The sequence below is a fragment of the Gouania willdenowi genome, chromosome 16 (genome assembly GCF_900634775.1).
Source record: "Gouania willdenowi chromosome 16, fGouWil2.1, whole genome shotgun sequence".
Classification (NCBI taxonomy): Eukaryota; Metazoa; Chordata; class Actinopteri; order Blenniiformes; family Gobiesocidae; genus Gouania; species Gouania willdenowi.
Window position 1 is genome coordinate 10,331,733 of NC_041059.1, and position 17,189 is coordinate 10,348,921.

General features: G+C 38.3%; 1 protein-coding gene across 2 annotated transcripts in view; it reads left to right on the forward strand.

The window, feature by feature from the left end:
• crppa (CDP-L-ribitol pyrophosphorylase A) overlaps nt 1–14,871 on the forward strand; it is a 43,987-nt gene extending 29,116 nt beyond the window's left edge. For both annotated transcript variants that reach the window (XM_028471768.1, XM_028471769.1), the window contains one exon: nt 12,652–14,871. In XM_028471768.1, coding sequence (XP_028327569.1) covers nt 12,652–12,756 — 105 coding nt within the window. In that variant the 3' untranslated portion in view covers nt 12,757–14,871. The remainder of the gene's footprint in view (nt 1–12,651) is intronic.
• The last annotated feature ends 2,318 nt before the right edge of the window (nt 14,872–17,189 follow it).

Consider the following 17,189-nt stretch of genomic DNA (forward strand, 5'->3'; position numbering starts at 1 on the left):
TTAAACAGATTCATCTCTCACCAAAACATCACCTGAGTACAGAATCCCTCAACCCCCCCACCCCCTTTCTATCCCACCGTCTCTATAGCGGGAACACAGAAAGAAAAGTCATCATGCTTTAGACATTACTAACAAACTGATTTGTTTGCGCCATAGATGCCCGGAGACAGGATATTTTGGAAACTCGTGTTGAAAGAGTATTATCACTGTTCCACGAAAGCGTTGTTTAGTGGCAGCAGTTTTCTCAGTACGCTTTGAAAAGCTGTCATCAATACAAAATGACATCTTTTTGGAAATCTAGAAGGTCTGATTTAGCCGCTCAAAAGAAGGTTGGTATGCTGACTTGTACATTTTCCTACATAATTGTTTTGCTTACAGAATAATACAGACAACTAGGCAACTCTGCTCAATACCTTTGTTTTGTACCTTAGTACATGACATACAAATATCATTTTTTTTTTAGGAAAGGTGAGATTCAGCATACATAGTTGTAATTTATGTTTTTCATTAAATTTAAGAAAGTAAAATCATTTTCACAATATCGTGCACCAATTTAAGGGGCCAGCCAGCTAGCCAGCAACGCAAGTTTCATGTTCCTTGATGGAAAAAAAACTGCATTTGATGTTGGACCATAATCATATATTAATAATCATTAACTTGAACCGTTAAGTAGCCTACAGTAATCTAATTACAGCAGTAAAGTGATTTTACAGCATGCATTAATATTAATGCTAACAGGTCATTGATACAATCAAATTTGGCTAACCCACCAAACCAACCAAGTTCCAGTATTCCTTATATTTTAAGACAAGTGTACAGGAAATCTAAAATAGCCACTTGTCAACCACTTACTAACACAACATGTCAACATTTTGTTGACATTGAAATGCTGTGATCATTCCTACTAGGGCTGGGCATTATGGACTTATATCTCAATATATTTTCTCAAAATGGTGATATTTATCTTGATAATTTAATTTCAAATGAAGTCTGACCAGAAAGAGAATTCTGGGTAAAATTTACACAGGCTCATTTATTAACAGCTGCACAATATGTGCCACTTTTGGCTTTTTCACCTGTAAGGGACAACACGTGTGAGTGAGTTCTGTTGTGTAGCTTGTTGTAGCTTGAGTTAGGGTGCATTTATAAATCAATCTAACTGAGCTTTACATGCTATTCTGAGAAGTGAAAGCAGCGACTCCTAAAACAAGTATTTTTTATACAAAAAATTATATATATCGATAGATGCAATATTGTAGTTTTCTATATTGCCAGAATACAAAACTTGATGTATCTTGAATATCGATATATCACCCAGCCCTAATTCCTAAATTATTACACAGCCTAAATTAAAATATGAATGGGTATATGAAGCACATGTGTTTATTTATTATACTTACAGTTCATATACAAGTCAACACATTGCATATTCACTGTTAATTTCACATGGCTTGTTTTTAAGTCAGACACTTACATTTTGTTTTCATTACATATTTTCTTATAATTTCTCATGCTCACTCGTGGTTCTCTGGTATTCACTATTGACTTATTAGACACATTTGTTGCAGACTTTACATCCTTTAACACTGTTTGAAAGGAGTGTATATTTGTGGCGCTTATGATTGGCTGATTTTTCATGGTGACTTACTTTGTTCCTTCCCTTGTGGAGATGCTATAATCTCAGTTACTAATTTTACAGAACGTGTAACTGTGTCCTATCCTGCTGCTCTTCAGGAAGTTAAACTCTATGTCCCATTGTCCAAGGTATTTACACGAGTTCTTTGTTTTTTTCGCCGGGACATCTGTATTCATCCATCTCTCTTCTGAGTTGTTTCCGGGTTTGTTGCAGCTGTTAGCACTATAGTTTCTCGAGAACTGCCACTCAGGCCATTTCAGGTGGCAGTTATCGCTAGGCTAGTGACAGCGTTCAGTTTAGTAAGGCAAATTAATGTTTTTATTTATCTTTTAATTATTATTACAATAAAATACAGGATATTTACGGGAAAATATGATGGCGGGAAAGTAGTTTCCTGGCCAAAACGGGATACTTGACAGGTATGTTTATTCCCCCTTTCTTTTTCTCTTTCTCATGGCCCGACTCAGTGGCCCACCGACCCATCGGCGGCCTGGCCCACCGGGAAAATCCCCGGTGTTCCCATACACCAGTCCGCCCATGCCTCAGTGTGCTGACATACTGTATCACTGGGATTTTAGCAGAACGTTGTGAAAGTTCTCTACATTCAGAACAAGAACTCAATCAAATCTCAGTGATTGGAATAGAATAGAATTGTGTATCTTACTTTAAAAGTATTCTAGAGGAATGCTGCCGAAAAAGTCAAACTAGCTTCTCTGGCTTTCCTTAATTCAATATTGTGTATTAGTATGTGATTAGTTTGGGATGTTCTTGTTTATTGCCCTACCAAACTCCTTGAATAGATATGTGCATTGGAATGCTTAAATTTCTACTTTGACAAGACTAAAATGTACAGTAGTTATATGGCCCATGATTCTTCCAGAGGTAAACTTGATTAATCCAATCAAGAAAATATTTTTTTTTTTTTTGCATTTACCTCCTGGTAACTTTTGGTCTAACCAAGTAATTTGTTCTTCTAATCAGACTGACCATTAATCGAACCTGTTATATAGTTTCCCGTCTTAGTTTAGCCTTGAGCTACTGCTTGTCTTCAATGACACTATGAGAGAGGAGGGATAGCTGAAGGACCACAATGCCCACTCAGGATGAGCTGTCAGAAGCCCTGAAACACTATCCTCACCTAGACTAAAGCAGAAGGAGGGGGTTTAGCAGTATCGTATCTCTGGGATTCAGCACGCAGGTCATTTGGGGAGACTTTTTTCAAGGATTTACTGAGTCTATTTTTGAGTAATGATCAGGGAAGCCCACATTGAATCAAAGCTCGAGATTTCAAGAGTCTTAGAATACTATCAAGTGACCACCAATACTTGTCAAGACACGGCCATCAAGTGAATACACGCAACCTTTAGTCCTGTAGTACTGTTGTACAACTTTGGCTCCTTCAGTTAAGTTGCTTAACAATGTTTCAAATGCTCTTGATTCAGAATCACCTAAGAGGTTTTCCTTGGCAGTTCTTTTAACAGTACCAAGTGCTTTGACATTAATTGGGCCGTAACTGCGGTGGAAAGCTGCATTAACAATAAGACATGTTATTTAGTATGTAATAACAAACAGTCCATAGTAAATTTATTTCAGCTGTAAGTGGCAGAACTGTTGCTGTCCATCCCTCTCTGATGAAAAAGGTCATTTGAATGGTGACATTAGCGTAAACAGTTTCATAGTTGCTTTTGTTGGTTTTGCTGATGTTTCCTTTCCTCTCCTCTGCCTTGTTCTGTAGCCTTATAATAGGTCCAAAACCGCCCTTTAAACAGTAAGCAAAAGTAGAAGCTAATGACTGAATTAACATTCCCTAAACTTGTGGTCAGCGTGGAATAACAAGGCTGTTTCATGTGTTTACAAATGTATGCACATGGAAATGATTTGGAAGATCTTGCTTTCATTGAGCAGCGAGCCATACGATTAGCATTGTTTGTGTCGATGTTAATTAAATGGCAATGCTGTCACTTAATGAACATTGGTGACTACTTGTTCCTTAGGTTTTCAGTGAGGTTTGTTTGTCTAATTATCTGCAGGATGAGAAAAATACAAACCAAACATCTGAAACCCATTTTCTTTGGTGTAAATGTTTGACACAAAACAAAAATGATTGCAATAAATCTAGGTACACATGTTGTTCATGTGTTTGATTCAGAATTATTTTTCAGCAGCTTCCAAAACATTTGAACAAGAAGCCTAGACTAATATAACAGTGTATGAATGGTCAATCACTATTTTTTTTTACATCTTGAAAAATCTAAATATAAGATTAGCTTCAAGTTAAATAGGGAGGGACTTTGATCAAACTCAGGCATGCATTAATTGTGGGTAGTCTTTTATGTAGTGCCATATTCATCTTTATAAATCATGTAATTGAGCAATAACAATTATTGTGTTCTTTTGAGTTTGCACTTGGTAAAATCTCCCAAGCTGCCAAACTTGGTCCTCTGATTGGCCGTTTATTGAAGCACAGAATATGTATGACACCGCTTTTTAACCAGTAACATTATTCTATTGAGACATAAGGCCATATGTTGCTTCATAGCAGCAAAAAATCATCTGCAACTCATGAAATCATAATAGCTGTTCTTTTCTGTTCAGTGAACTTCATCTGCAAACACTGCTTCACCTTGTTGCTTCCATGTTTCTGTTCAGCTTGTGTTCATTTTAACTGGTTTGTGACTTTCAACAGCAGATATTGAAAATTGCTAATAAAGGTCTACATTTCCTTTATTTCTGACCGTGGCAGATGTTAGACCAACAGGTCAGATTATTCTTTTAATGTACTGCCAACATCTAATTTATAGTGTTTGCCTCCATGACTAGGTCTGAATGACAGGGACTGAATTAAAAACGGTATATAAAATTGCAAAACTATTAAAAAAGTTTAGTTTTTTTTTAGTTTTAACTTTTCAATTTTAGCTTTATTCTTAAACATAAATCTTGCTTTAGCCTCAACCAAGAAAAAGTTCGCTTCTCAAAGTGCCCTTAACTAGCTCCATCTGTGACTTGTATCCTGTTATATTTTCCTCTCCACACTCGTTCACACAGTGTCTGCTGACGCTCTGACTTTTTGACCGTAAACACTGTCAGAATCAACTCCACTAATGTCATAGTGGCCAGCAGGTGATTGGATGTGTCAATAATGTACGAAGCAGACTCATTGCTGAATGTGGAAACGAGCTTCGCATTTCAAAGATATAAATTTGTGACTTTCTTATTGAATATGACACACGCTGCTGGTGAAGGTCTTCCCTTTGATGTAAATGACACTTTTGGCACTGAAGCCCTCTAAATGAAGATTTGCAGAACTTAGTCATGATGAAGTGGAAAGTGAGTTTTGCGTACTTTTAGTAATGGTACAGAGAATCTCAAACCAGGCCACGATGGAATAAAATGAAATATCTTCCTGCCAATTGTGCTTAGGCTTTTAGTTGTGAAATATTTCAAAGTCTGTGGAACATCTCATGATTCATTCCTCATGCTGCACAGGTGAGGGACGTCATTAGCTCAAGCAGGACCATTAATCCCACTAATTCACTTGTGGGTTTAATCTCAAATGCGCACTTGTTCCTTCAGTTCAGCTTTTATTTCTTGTCTTTCAAAAATCTTCACTCCACCTGCTGCCAGTGTGTAATTGATTCAGCTTCAAACAAACTGGTTTACCCATCTTCATACACTATTAGAGTATGGCTGGGATGGAGAAAGAGAGTGGAAAAGCAGCTCATTTGATGCTGTGGGAAGAACGGTTCAGCAGAAATCGGCTTTATACAGACATATTTCTATGCTCCTGAATGCTCATCAGTGTGGAAGAGAAATTAAGCCTCACAAGAGGTCTTTGTTCATTTCGATTGGTGTTTCTTGCTTTGGGTGGACATAGGGCCCCATGAGGCCCTAGGTGACTCCAAAGCTGAGTCCTCTGCCTTGTCTAAGGAGAATGAAATGTACCCTTTTCTAAGGAGAATGAAATGTACCCTTTTCTAAGGAGAATGAAATGTACCCTAATATGCTTAAAAAGAAATTTAGGATAAATTCTCCCAAGGTCAAGCGTGTCAGGTCAAGTATTATGGGAATGATTGACAGATAGCCATCGTTCAGCAGTTCCTGGGATATTTATGGAATTAGGAATCTCTCCCTGAAGCTACGCAAATTTGAGGCCTCCAAACAACATCTTGCATAGGGTACCCACAAAGCTAAAATCAACTCTGTTAATGTCTTTCAAGAAAACTTAAAGAATTCACAGCAGCAAACTCTGTGAACTCAAATTCTTCAGTCCGAAAACATTTTAAGGTTTGAGAAAGTTTCTTCGAGCACCAAGTATTTCTCATTCATGTTTACACGGGTTGTAGTTGTGACTACATAAAGTAGTGCAAAATCAAATAAGAGCTTGACTTATAAATGTTGTCCACAGAGCCATGTACCGAAAGGCTTAGAACGTCAAGGGGTCGATTATTGGTACAGGTCAAGACTTTGATCTTGACAGGTGTTCTTGACTTTTTTTTTTACTTCTGTGAAAGATTTTTTTAAAATGCTGACTTAAATGGAACAGAATTCTCGAATAATTTATTGTAGCTGTCTGCGATATGCTGGAGACCTCTAAAGTGGCCATGACTCTCCCACCGTCCTACTTGATAATCTTCCTACACTTGTGTTCATCACATTTATCTTGTAACGTTTAAAGATCTTTCGTGTGAATATGTAATAACTTTAAGATAACAACAGAAGGAATGCTTTGATCTGACAAACAAAGAGAAAATACAATCAGATCTGAAGCCTCCCACTTCAACCTCCCGATTGATCACTGATGAAAAGATGCATATTTCAGTGAATTTGTGCACAACTTTCTGCTTTCAGTTGCATTCTTGGTGACTGCCAACAGATGTCCTGGCTCATCTCCTCATTGCCTTGCTCCACTGATTAAGCCACAGAACAATGACTTGGGTCTTAGATTAAAAAGAAAATGCTGGAATCCTTTTTTTCTTTTAAACTTATTTGGCTTTTGTTCTTTTACGTATTAACAGAAAATGTTATGATTTATTTAGAATTTTTCCTTCGTCATCAAGGATATGGTTCCTAATCTGCTCAGTTCCATCAGTGTTTTGTCTGTATGTGTAGAAACTCTATCGTAATCTCTCTATCAGCTTTGATTTGCATACAATGCACCAGGCGTTCTCGACCTCGGGTCTCTTGCTCACGGTCAGGCCCGATTCCATGCTTGTCGCTCTTACACCTCATCGCATTGGTGTGAAAACCCTGCACACACTGGGAGTCCTGAGAGCTGCTTGATGGAGTTGGACTTTATGGTTGAGAAAGGACAGAACTGTTGACAAGTGCTGAGCAAACTGCTTTTGGAAGCCAGATCCCAATATATTTTAAATTAAATGTTCCCAATCCCAGGCCATATGGTTATTTCTACATTAGTGAGGTATTTGTGCTATTAAGTTAAAAAAGGTTCACGTTACATTTAGAAAAGTCAAGGTTTTTAGTCCTTAAAGTTATGGATCCAAAGTTTAAATTTTTGTGAGAGTGGTTTTTATTAAGAAAAACATATTATACAACGCATATTGTTATTCTGCTGCTTCTTGCTGGAGTCCTGGTTTTCATAAGAATAAAACAAGTGTTATTATTGCCTTCATGGTACATTTCCCCAAAGTGATACTGCTCCAACTTTCTTTTCATTTCTCTTTCCACAAGTCATCATGATTTTTAGTGTCTGCTCGCTCACTGTAGTGCAATGATTGGTGCTTAACCTTTTAGCGGATGCAGTTGACAGGAAGTAAGTATGTAAGTAATTTATTTATAAAGCACTTTTCGAAGATAAAATCACAAAATGCTGTACAGAACTGTGGGGTAAATTAGTAAAAGTGTAACATCATAATAGCATAATAAAACATGGGTGAATATACATCAAAGGAACATCATCATAAAAGGATAAAAAATAATTTAAAATCCAGTTAACTAAAAACTTTTCTGAAAAGCAAAGTCTTCAACAGTTTCTGAAAAGGGTCCACACAGTTGAGCTCCCGGAGAGACTGGTGCAGGTTATTCCAGAGTCTGGGGGCCACAGCCTGGAACAACAGGTCTATTCGGGTTTTAAATTTAGTTTTTGGGATCTTTAGATGACCCTGGTCTGAAGACCGAAGACTGCGCCCCGAAGTGTAGGGGCACAACAAGTCTGTGTTATATTGAGGGGCCTGGCCATGTAACACTCAGAAAGTCAGAACTAAGATTTTATTGTCTATTTGAACTTGACTGGAAGCCAGTGCAGAGTAGAAAGAATGGGGGTGATGTGGGATGTTCTAGGTGCACCGGTCAAAAGTCTGGCAGCAGCATTCTGTACAATCTGGAATCTGTTTAGGGTTGACTTATTAAAGCAAGTGAAAACAGAATTACAATATTCAATGCAAGATGATATAAACGCGTGTATGACCAGTTCGAGATCAGATTTTGCTAACAAATGCCTCATTTTAGAGATATTTCTCAGGTGGTAAAAACAGTTTTTAGTCAGTTAACGACAGTGTCCCTCCAAAAACATTGACTGATCAAACACAACCCCAAGGTTTCTGGGGCTGGTTTTCACAGATGAGCCCAGAGCACCAAGGGAGTTTTTAATCAGAGTTTCTGTTTTGTTTGAATTTATCTGGCGATAACTTGATGACAACCTGTTTTTGATACTGGATATACAATCTAAGCACTTAGATAAAAAGTGAAACTGAGTCATTAAAGGACCAGTACAACTGGATATCATCAACATAAAAATGATAAGACACATTTTTAAAACCACGGATCAGCCGACCAAGAGGCTGTCATGTGGGCTACTCCACATGACAGGTTGGACATATTGGACATTACATCATTAATAGCAACATTAAAAGTTCTTCCATTTATATAAATGTAAACCACTGGAGAACAGTACCAGAAAATCTCATCTCAGATTTAATTCGATCAACCAGTATACTGTGATCTACAGTGTCAAAGGCAGCTGTCAGATCAAGTAAAACCAAAACTGTGTATCGACCAGAGTCAGCGGCCATCATCACGTCACTAGAAACTTTCAGAAGATCAGTTTCAGTGGTGTGGATTGACCGAAAACCAGATTGATATTTATCATAAAAATCATGTTGTTCCATGTATGAGGTTAGCTGCTTAGCCACCACTTTCTCCATGATTTTAGAAGCTTAGATATGGGCCGGTAGTTTAGAGGCTCCCCTGGATCAAGATTGGGTTTTTTAAGAATGGGATTCACTATCGTATGTATAAAGAAGCTGGGGACCGAGCCATATAAAAGTGAAAGGTTTATGAATTTTTCCACCCAAGGACCGATAACGTCAAAAACATTTAAGAGCAGTGAAGTAGGAACAATATCCACAGTGCTCGATGAGGGTTTCGTCTTTCCTACTAAAACCCAAGTTAGTGCGATTGACAGATTGAATACAATACAACAGTGGTCGCTTATTTGTCGCTTATTTAAATCGATCCACACCACGGTGCCGGGGAAGGCGTCTTCGGAGCAGCGCTTTGAACATCAGGTGACGCAAGCCGGAGACCAGACGCACGGGAGCTACAGGTTTAATCCACCAAAATCCATGTGATAACTTGCATCCAGGAGCAGTCCCAGGATTTGATCTGCAGAATGCTTTTATCCTCAACAGGAGTCCACCATGTTTACCTCGTTTTTTGGCACGCTTCCTCCGGGGAACAGGTGAGCGCAGCAGGTAGGCAGGCACTGAGGCCAAGTGAGGAGGAAGTCTGGACGTTTGATCCTCAGAGTTGAAGCCCAGACGTACCTCTTGTGAACGATTTAGGTCAATAAGTGCCTGACGGTCGCATACTATCAGCACAGTGATGTTTTGGCACAGAATACCTATCAGTGCGGCTACAAATAAAAGTTTCAGCAGACGGCAGCCGGAACATGCTGGCGCCATCTTGTCACCTAACTTACGAAGTTGGGGACGGGCTCAGAATGCAGCTGACGCTCTGGTGGAGTGTTTATTTGCAATGGAACTAGCTGGGCGATATAAAGTAAAATTTATATCTATTCTTTTTCTATAAATCATGATAACATAACTCAATATAGTTTTGCCAGAAAGATGATCCTGTGTCAAAATCACTTTGAACATCCAGCTGCTCAATACCAACTTGTGAATAATCCTGAAATGAGTAAAGTTCCTTCACTATGTAATGAAATAAAAACAGCTGTAACATCTAAACTAAACAGATACAGAGAATAATAGAAAGCCAGCTTGCTCTAAAGAGATTGGGACCAAATCATTGGTGATTTGGTACCCCTGCAACACTTTTTGCTTTTCCTCTCCAAACGGACAGCGCATGTGAGTGAGTTCTGTAGCGTGGCTCGTTTCAGTGAAGAAGCTGAGGGTCTGGGTTGCAGTACGCAGTTTAACACACTTCATTTTAACCAGATGCTGGTGAAAGAGATTATGCATGCTCTGACCTTTAATAAGAACTTTTTTTCAGCAATCTTGCTGCAAGGAAGAGATAAGTAAGCTTTAATAAAATTCTATATTGATAAAAACGATATTGTTTTATTTGATATAGCATATGAGGAAAATATTGATGTATCAAATATTTCTATATATTGCCCTTCCCTAAATAGAACATTTGTTTTCTTATCCTTATGAAAAGCACCCATAGACCAAAAACAAGAAGAGTATCCCTCAACGTCATCCATTGTGTCCATATTTGTGTCTGCTTTTAAAAACTGCACTTACGACCCAAAAGTAGACCGTCTTGTGGAAAAGTAAACTACCTGGTAGTAAAGCCGTGTCATTATACATGGACAAAATGCACCATTAGTATTGCATGACAGTCCTATAACAGGATAATGTTGTTAAACTGTGTATTCAGTGATTAGCAGTCAGTTTTTTGACCAATCTCATTCATATGGAACTTTTTCTAGAAATGTCTGTACAGGCCGGTGGAACCATGGCAGTATTTTTTGTCCCAGTTCATTTTTATCGCTCCTACTCGAGGGGGTGTACTTTTCAAATGGCCCAAGGCTTTGGGAGGGCGGGCTTTACAGCCAATGTCTGATTGGATGAAGCGATCAATTGCCAGCCAGGATCAATCACCAGGATCACATTTTTATTCATTCATACTATTTCAAAATGGAGATTGACCGTTGAATGAACTATAAAGCCCAGATACTCCTCGCCTTTTTTGCTAAAGACAAGGTTCACTGTGACCTGGCTTACACATTCGGGGCAGATTGCATTATATCTATGAAATCGTTTGTTTGAAATGAGTATCAAACAGCTGCTGTACTGATAGTTCTCATTTTTACAGTTAAACAGCTGCATGTCAAACTTTCTGGCTTATTCGGTTATAGTTTGTTAAGTTAGTGATTTAACTTGAACAGGAAAAGACATATGTAATGAGTTCCAGGCGCTCCTCACATTTTTGTTATTGCTTAGGACAAAGTCCAGTGACTTGGCTTTAGCGTACGGGCATACCGCAAAATGCCACGTGGCTCTTTGGATTCACCACATGGCAAAACAAGTGAGGGAGAAACTTAGGAAGCTGAAACAGGACTACATAAAAACCTGGACTGTAACAACAAAAGCAGTCAGCCTCCAGGCTCCATCATGTTTAAAACTCATTTAGTCATTCATTTATTCTTTAAATTAGCGTGTTTAAAAGCATGTTTCTCTCGCTGTCATTTCTTACGTCATGGTTTACGTATGCACACTTACTCAGGGATTTACATAAATGAAATGTAAAAGTTTACTATTTAAAAACACTATTTCTACTTTTTATTACAAATAGAAATACTTGCTACAAGCTCACTGCCACATGCTTGCAGCTAATTGAAAAACCTCATCTGTTCTTTTCGGAAACAGTGAGAGCATAAAACATAAATCTTTGTGAGGACCCGGTTTGCGGTTTAAACAATGTGCAGAAAGAGCCAAAGAAATGAGGTCGGGGGAGTGATACCCATTAAAATTGCAACAGTGCAGACGGTCTGCAGGAGATGAAGGACAAAAAAAAGGTACGGAGCAGAAAAAGGCATGAAAACCAAACAAGCATAGCAGGGCATCAGACGGATCTCACATCCATTAATAATCACAGAAAATGCACGATCAAAGTTTGGCTTTGTATAGATTGTCTTTTGTCATGCAATGTATTCTTGGAGGCTTTAAAGGGATCCATCACTGTTTTTACAAATGTGGCCTAAAACCTTTGAAATGTACTTTTTAGAAGATCTATGCCCAACAAAACACATTATTTTGCACCATATTCATTTATTAACTTTTAAAAATGGCACTACTTTACCGTTTTAGAGCCTGTCTTCCACCATCTTGAAATCACTTGATTGATGACTTCATGAGTAACCACGGACTATTGAAGGACTCCCAACCAAAAGGACTTTTATTCTCAGGGTTTGTGTGTCTTCAACAGGCTGTGATTACTCGCTTAATTTCAGCCATCGGAGCATCAGCCGCGCACTGTTTAAGTGGAAGTTAAGGCCCCTTAGGAGAGCTCTTCTTCTCTGCTTCATTCAAGATGGCGGAACACAGGTTATGAAGCGGTTAAGTAGTCCCAAATTTTAAAGTTAATAAAATTAATATGATTGCTAAATAATGCATTTTGTTAGGCATAGATCTTCAAGTACATTTCAAAGGTTTTAAGCCACATTTTTAAAAACAGTGCATGATCCCTTTAAGGAGTCAGGGATGCAATTGTTGAGCCATAATTTCAATGTTTTCATGGTTCAATCTACTCATCAAACAAGTAATGAAAGTCCTTCAGAATCTGTGATGGCTGTCAGCATTTAGTGAGATGTTTATTGTGTTAAATATTTTAGCTGACTGTTAAAAACAGTGAATGTGACATATGAATTTGAAATAGTAAATTGATGTAGTAGGACTCGCTCAGAGTTGGGCTGTTTCTCACCCTCACTGTTTTCACAACTGTGAAAACTTGCTCTAACTTTGTTCTTGGCCTGTTTGTACTGGCTGCTGATGCTGGCCAGCTCCTTAGCGTTCTCTTGTCGTCTCTCACAGGACTCTGAGCGCTGGGAGCGGTCCGTGCTGCGGCTCGCTGAGATCACATCAGCTCTGATCCAGGAGAGGAGCCCAGCTCTGGTGGGACAACTTTTGCAGGCATGAAGGGAAGCAGCACCAACACACAACTCACACACAGTGACTCACATAAGGAGAAATTCAAAACCACTACAAATGGTTACACCATCAACTTTTACATCTTGTTAATGATGGGTATTCGTTTATTTTCCATTACAATAGGAAGAATGGTCATCACAGGAAGCATTTTTCTGTATAAATATGAAATAAACCTATAAGTAGGGACAAACTTCTCATCAATGACACTTGATGTTAGTTGGACAACAAAAAGCACACTTTTTTATTAATAACGTGCTGAACAAGAGCTGTGTGCACCAATACAAAACACCCCTATCATAACCATAACAATATCGCAATTCAAGTGGAATAATGTCCTTTGGCTGAAAGGTTGTTTGATTTCAAAGTTGTCTTTTACTGTGGTTGGATAACGCTTGATTACAGAAGAACTTTATCACTCAAAGACAATGACGAGATAACACGGCTAATGCAACAAATAAATGATGTAATGCCTATTAAAATGTGTTAATGACATTCAATCAAATTTATTTAACTAACCCAAGTCCTGTTCCTTCTTTTGATTAAATAAAATGTCAAAGTCTAATACCTGAAAAGTATTCCTGCAGTGTTATTATAGACCAGGAGTGTCAAACTCATTTGAGTTCTGGGGCCAAATATGGAGCAATTTGATCTCAAGAGGGCCAAGGATTTTAGGCGCGAAAACAAGCACTTTTAACATTAATGTGCCCAAGGTTGCACTTTCATGTTTAAATGATATATATATATATATATATATAAGTATGTAACCTGCAGGATCTACACTTACATTTCCTTCAATTTTTGACAATTACTTATTTATTTTGAGGAAATTTTGTGGGAAAAGTTTGAGGAAAATTGCTGGATTTTGAAAAAGAAAGTGAGAGTTCTTTTAACAATTTGTGATTAAAAATGTCTGCCAACATGTTATATAAGTGTGGAAAAACAGTGAGCCCTGCAAATATTGTGAGCATATGTGTTATAGACAGTTAAAAAAAACAACCTTGATGTAGTGTGTGCCACCTCTGGGTAAGGCTGAGGGATTATGTATAATGTATTCTGTCAAAACAGTGAAGGTGATTCAGTAAAGAACTCACGCACATGCCCTGCTTTATTTTCATACATTTTGGTCAAATGTTTTCAACATGTTGTTGTTGTTGTTGCTGTTGTGTAATCATTGTTGTTAAGTAATCATTTCTCGCTAATTTCTACAATCATCCACAGCTTCATTAAGAACCATTCAAGTGTACCATTGACTTTATCAACATCTACATATCAAAGCTTTTTTTCTCCAATTAAGTGCCATGGCCATGCACGTAATCTGCTTTTGTGCAATCTGATTTTTGATGCTTATTGCAGTTAAGTACTGTATATAGACTTGTTTTTATTCTCCATTTAGTTCATTCTCAAACATCCTTACAGTATATTAACACATTTTAAGGCAATTCACTTCTACAATACAGGATAAGAAAAGATGTCCAGCTTTTAAGAGGTTTAACTCATTCAGTAAAAATGTTTAAACAACAATCATGTTATTATGATTTATAATTTATTTATGTATTAATACTATTATAGTTTTGAATTCAGTTTGGCCTTGGTTGTCAAATCGCTGCTCATATCTTCATTTCTCAATCCTAAATTAAATCTCATATTTCATCAACGCTACCATTGGTTGAATGCTTGGGCTGTTGGACTGCGGGGGGCGCCAAAAACTCTGAATTTAAATAACTTGCCAAACCCTAAAAAATCTTGAGCTGAAACTTGAAGAAAAGGTTCCCTGAAGTGTTGAGGGTGTCTATGAGAGCAGCTTCCTGGGGCTCAAACGAGTGTGACAGTCTTAGACATCAAAGAATCATACAAAGTGTTGATGCCGGAACATTCCTGAGGTCTCCACAAAGGCCTCGTCGTTCCGTGCTCACCTCTCACACTTCCAGGGCAGCTCTAGTTTCGTGCATCATTGAGTGCTCTGCAGCGTGATGGAATTCCAGCTGTTGATGGAGAGCTGCTCGAGGCAAGACGAGCTCCGTCTTAAAGAACTCAGAAAAAACAAATACTTGGATTTTATGGACTTTTTATCCCATAGCAGCATCAGAGAAGTGCTCAGAAAAACACCCCAAAAAAACAGATTATACACATTGTTAAATCTGTAATGAAGAAATACCAAGAGTTTTTTTTCCATTTAGACCAGATTTGTAGGGATCTATTTTCTTTGGTGTGAATATGTGATAAACTTTAACTTCTTCAGCATCACCTGCCTGTACTCAGTGCTGCCACTATGATGTAGATTGGGTTTCATACACCTCACGTGGTTTGTGGTATTTGCCTTCAGGCATTATTTAAGTGTGTTAACATTGTATTTCATCACTTGCACTGATATGGTCTGTTATACGATATAAAACTCTAACTTCCAGCCATCCGTCTTTTTACTTCTGCTGAGAATCGTGGGATGCAGGAGCTGAATCTAAAGCACATGTTGGCACATCAAAGTATTTCAAAGCTTTGCTTTTTAATGTATTTTATTTATTTATAGTAGTTATTAATATGTTTTATATGTGCATTGGAAAATAAATACTTAGGGACCTTTCCTTTAATGTATTTGTAGCTTTGTTTCTTATTTAAAAGACATCTGTTCTGGTTTAGGTCGAGCTGTAGAGTTATATTATGAGATTTTACTAAAAACAACAGTTTCATTTGAAATGGATTTTCTTTATGGCTTCTCTCAGCTCTGAGTGTCTCAGCAGCTTTTAATTATTTTTTTGGGTTTTAAAGATAATTTTCCTCCTAAAAATGTGACCGGCATAAACTGCAAAGCAATCTTCCAGAAGTGAATATTTCCTCACATCTGGCCACATTAACATGACAGAATGTTGCACATCCTTGAATATGGTGACATCTGGTGGACAATGGGCGTTGGTAAGTGTTGGTAAATGAAACGGCTTCTTTTTCAGTAGCCCATGAATAGTTAAAAACTCTAACTTTGGATTTAGTTTTAGAGTTGAATTATGCTTTTCTTTTAGGTTCAGAATGACTGTTTGCAGTCATTTTTCTGTAATCTCTGCACTCACAATCACGATCCCTCTCTCACTCAAACAGAAAACTATTTACACTCATTTCATCACTGCTAATTGATTTTTTTCCCCTTTTTTTCTGTTTTCTATTGTAACACTTTTGTTTACCTGCAGCAGATACGGCCAGTCAAAAATTGCTGCTCCCCATTTGTTCTGTTTCTGCCCCTAGGAATGAATTTATTTGGAAAGCTACTTTTAGGGTGATTTTAGTGAATGTGCTCATCTTTTACATCTTTACAAAACGATTAGTGTTGTAAATATGACTAGCATAGTTAGCCTAGCATTTGAGGAGGGAAAGAATATTTTAAAGATGTTCAACCATATAACACATTTTAAAATGTGTTCCAAAAGTTGTTCTCATTAGTCCTTTGATCGGATTTATGAAATGTCATAGCTCAAAAGTTTGTCTTTGACTCCATCTTAAACAAACAGGTTGTTAACAAATGGTCATGCAATTTTTTAGTTCGAAAAAGTTATGTGCATTGCATTGTGTGATTTGGAGCCTTGACTTTGACATGTGTCAAAGTCAAGGCCTGGGGGCCATCTGGCCCTTTAAAGGTTTTAATTTGGCCCTCAGGAGAAGGTAAAAAATTACAGCGAAAACATGAATCATTGTGTAAATCAGTTGTAGATATTTCTGTCCCTTCAGATTATTTATATAACCCTGGTTCTATATCTCTGTCTGCATTCCTCAGAAGGATTTATTTCAATCTGCCAATCGTGATTGGCTGGTGAAGCACGTCCGTCCGCTAGGGGGTGACCAACCTCCTATAAAAGGAGGACACGGACAGACGCGCACCATTCAAAATAAGCCCCATTTCTCCTCGTTCAAGCAAGAACGGTAGTCTGGTGAGACATCGCACTTATAGTACCCATAGAACCTGGGTTAAATACATAACCTAAAGTTCTATTTCATAATATTTTGTGAGATGTCTCACTATGGGATATAGAAACTCCCGTAGTGCAGACATGCTTATCGAGTGGTAAATCAGGACAGTAAAAACGTCCAGCATGTAAAAGCGGACAAACGTGAGGGGCGAGGTTCAACTGTGGAGGTTCAGATGTCCTGAACAGACACTTCCCTGAACAAAGCCCAGGATGTGGCAAGACCCCGAGTCGAGTGTGCACACAGACCCGCAGGCGGCTGCAGACCCTGACACGAGTAAGCCAAAGCAATAGCCTCCACCACCCAGTGTGACAGGCGTTGCTTAGTATCCCCTTGTGGGGATTGGCCCAGGAGACGAACAGCTGATCGCTCTTCCTGAGGCTCCTCGTCATATCCATATAAGTGCGTATCGCACAAACTGTACATAACACATTCAGTCGCTGCTCACCCTGTGAGGCAGAAAAGGCCAAAAG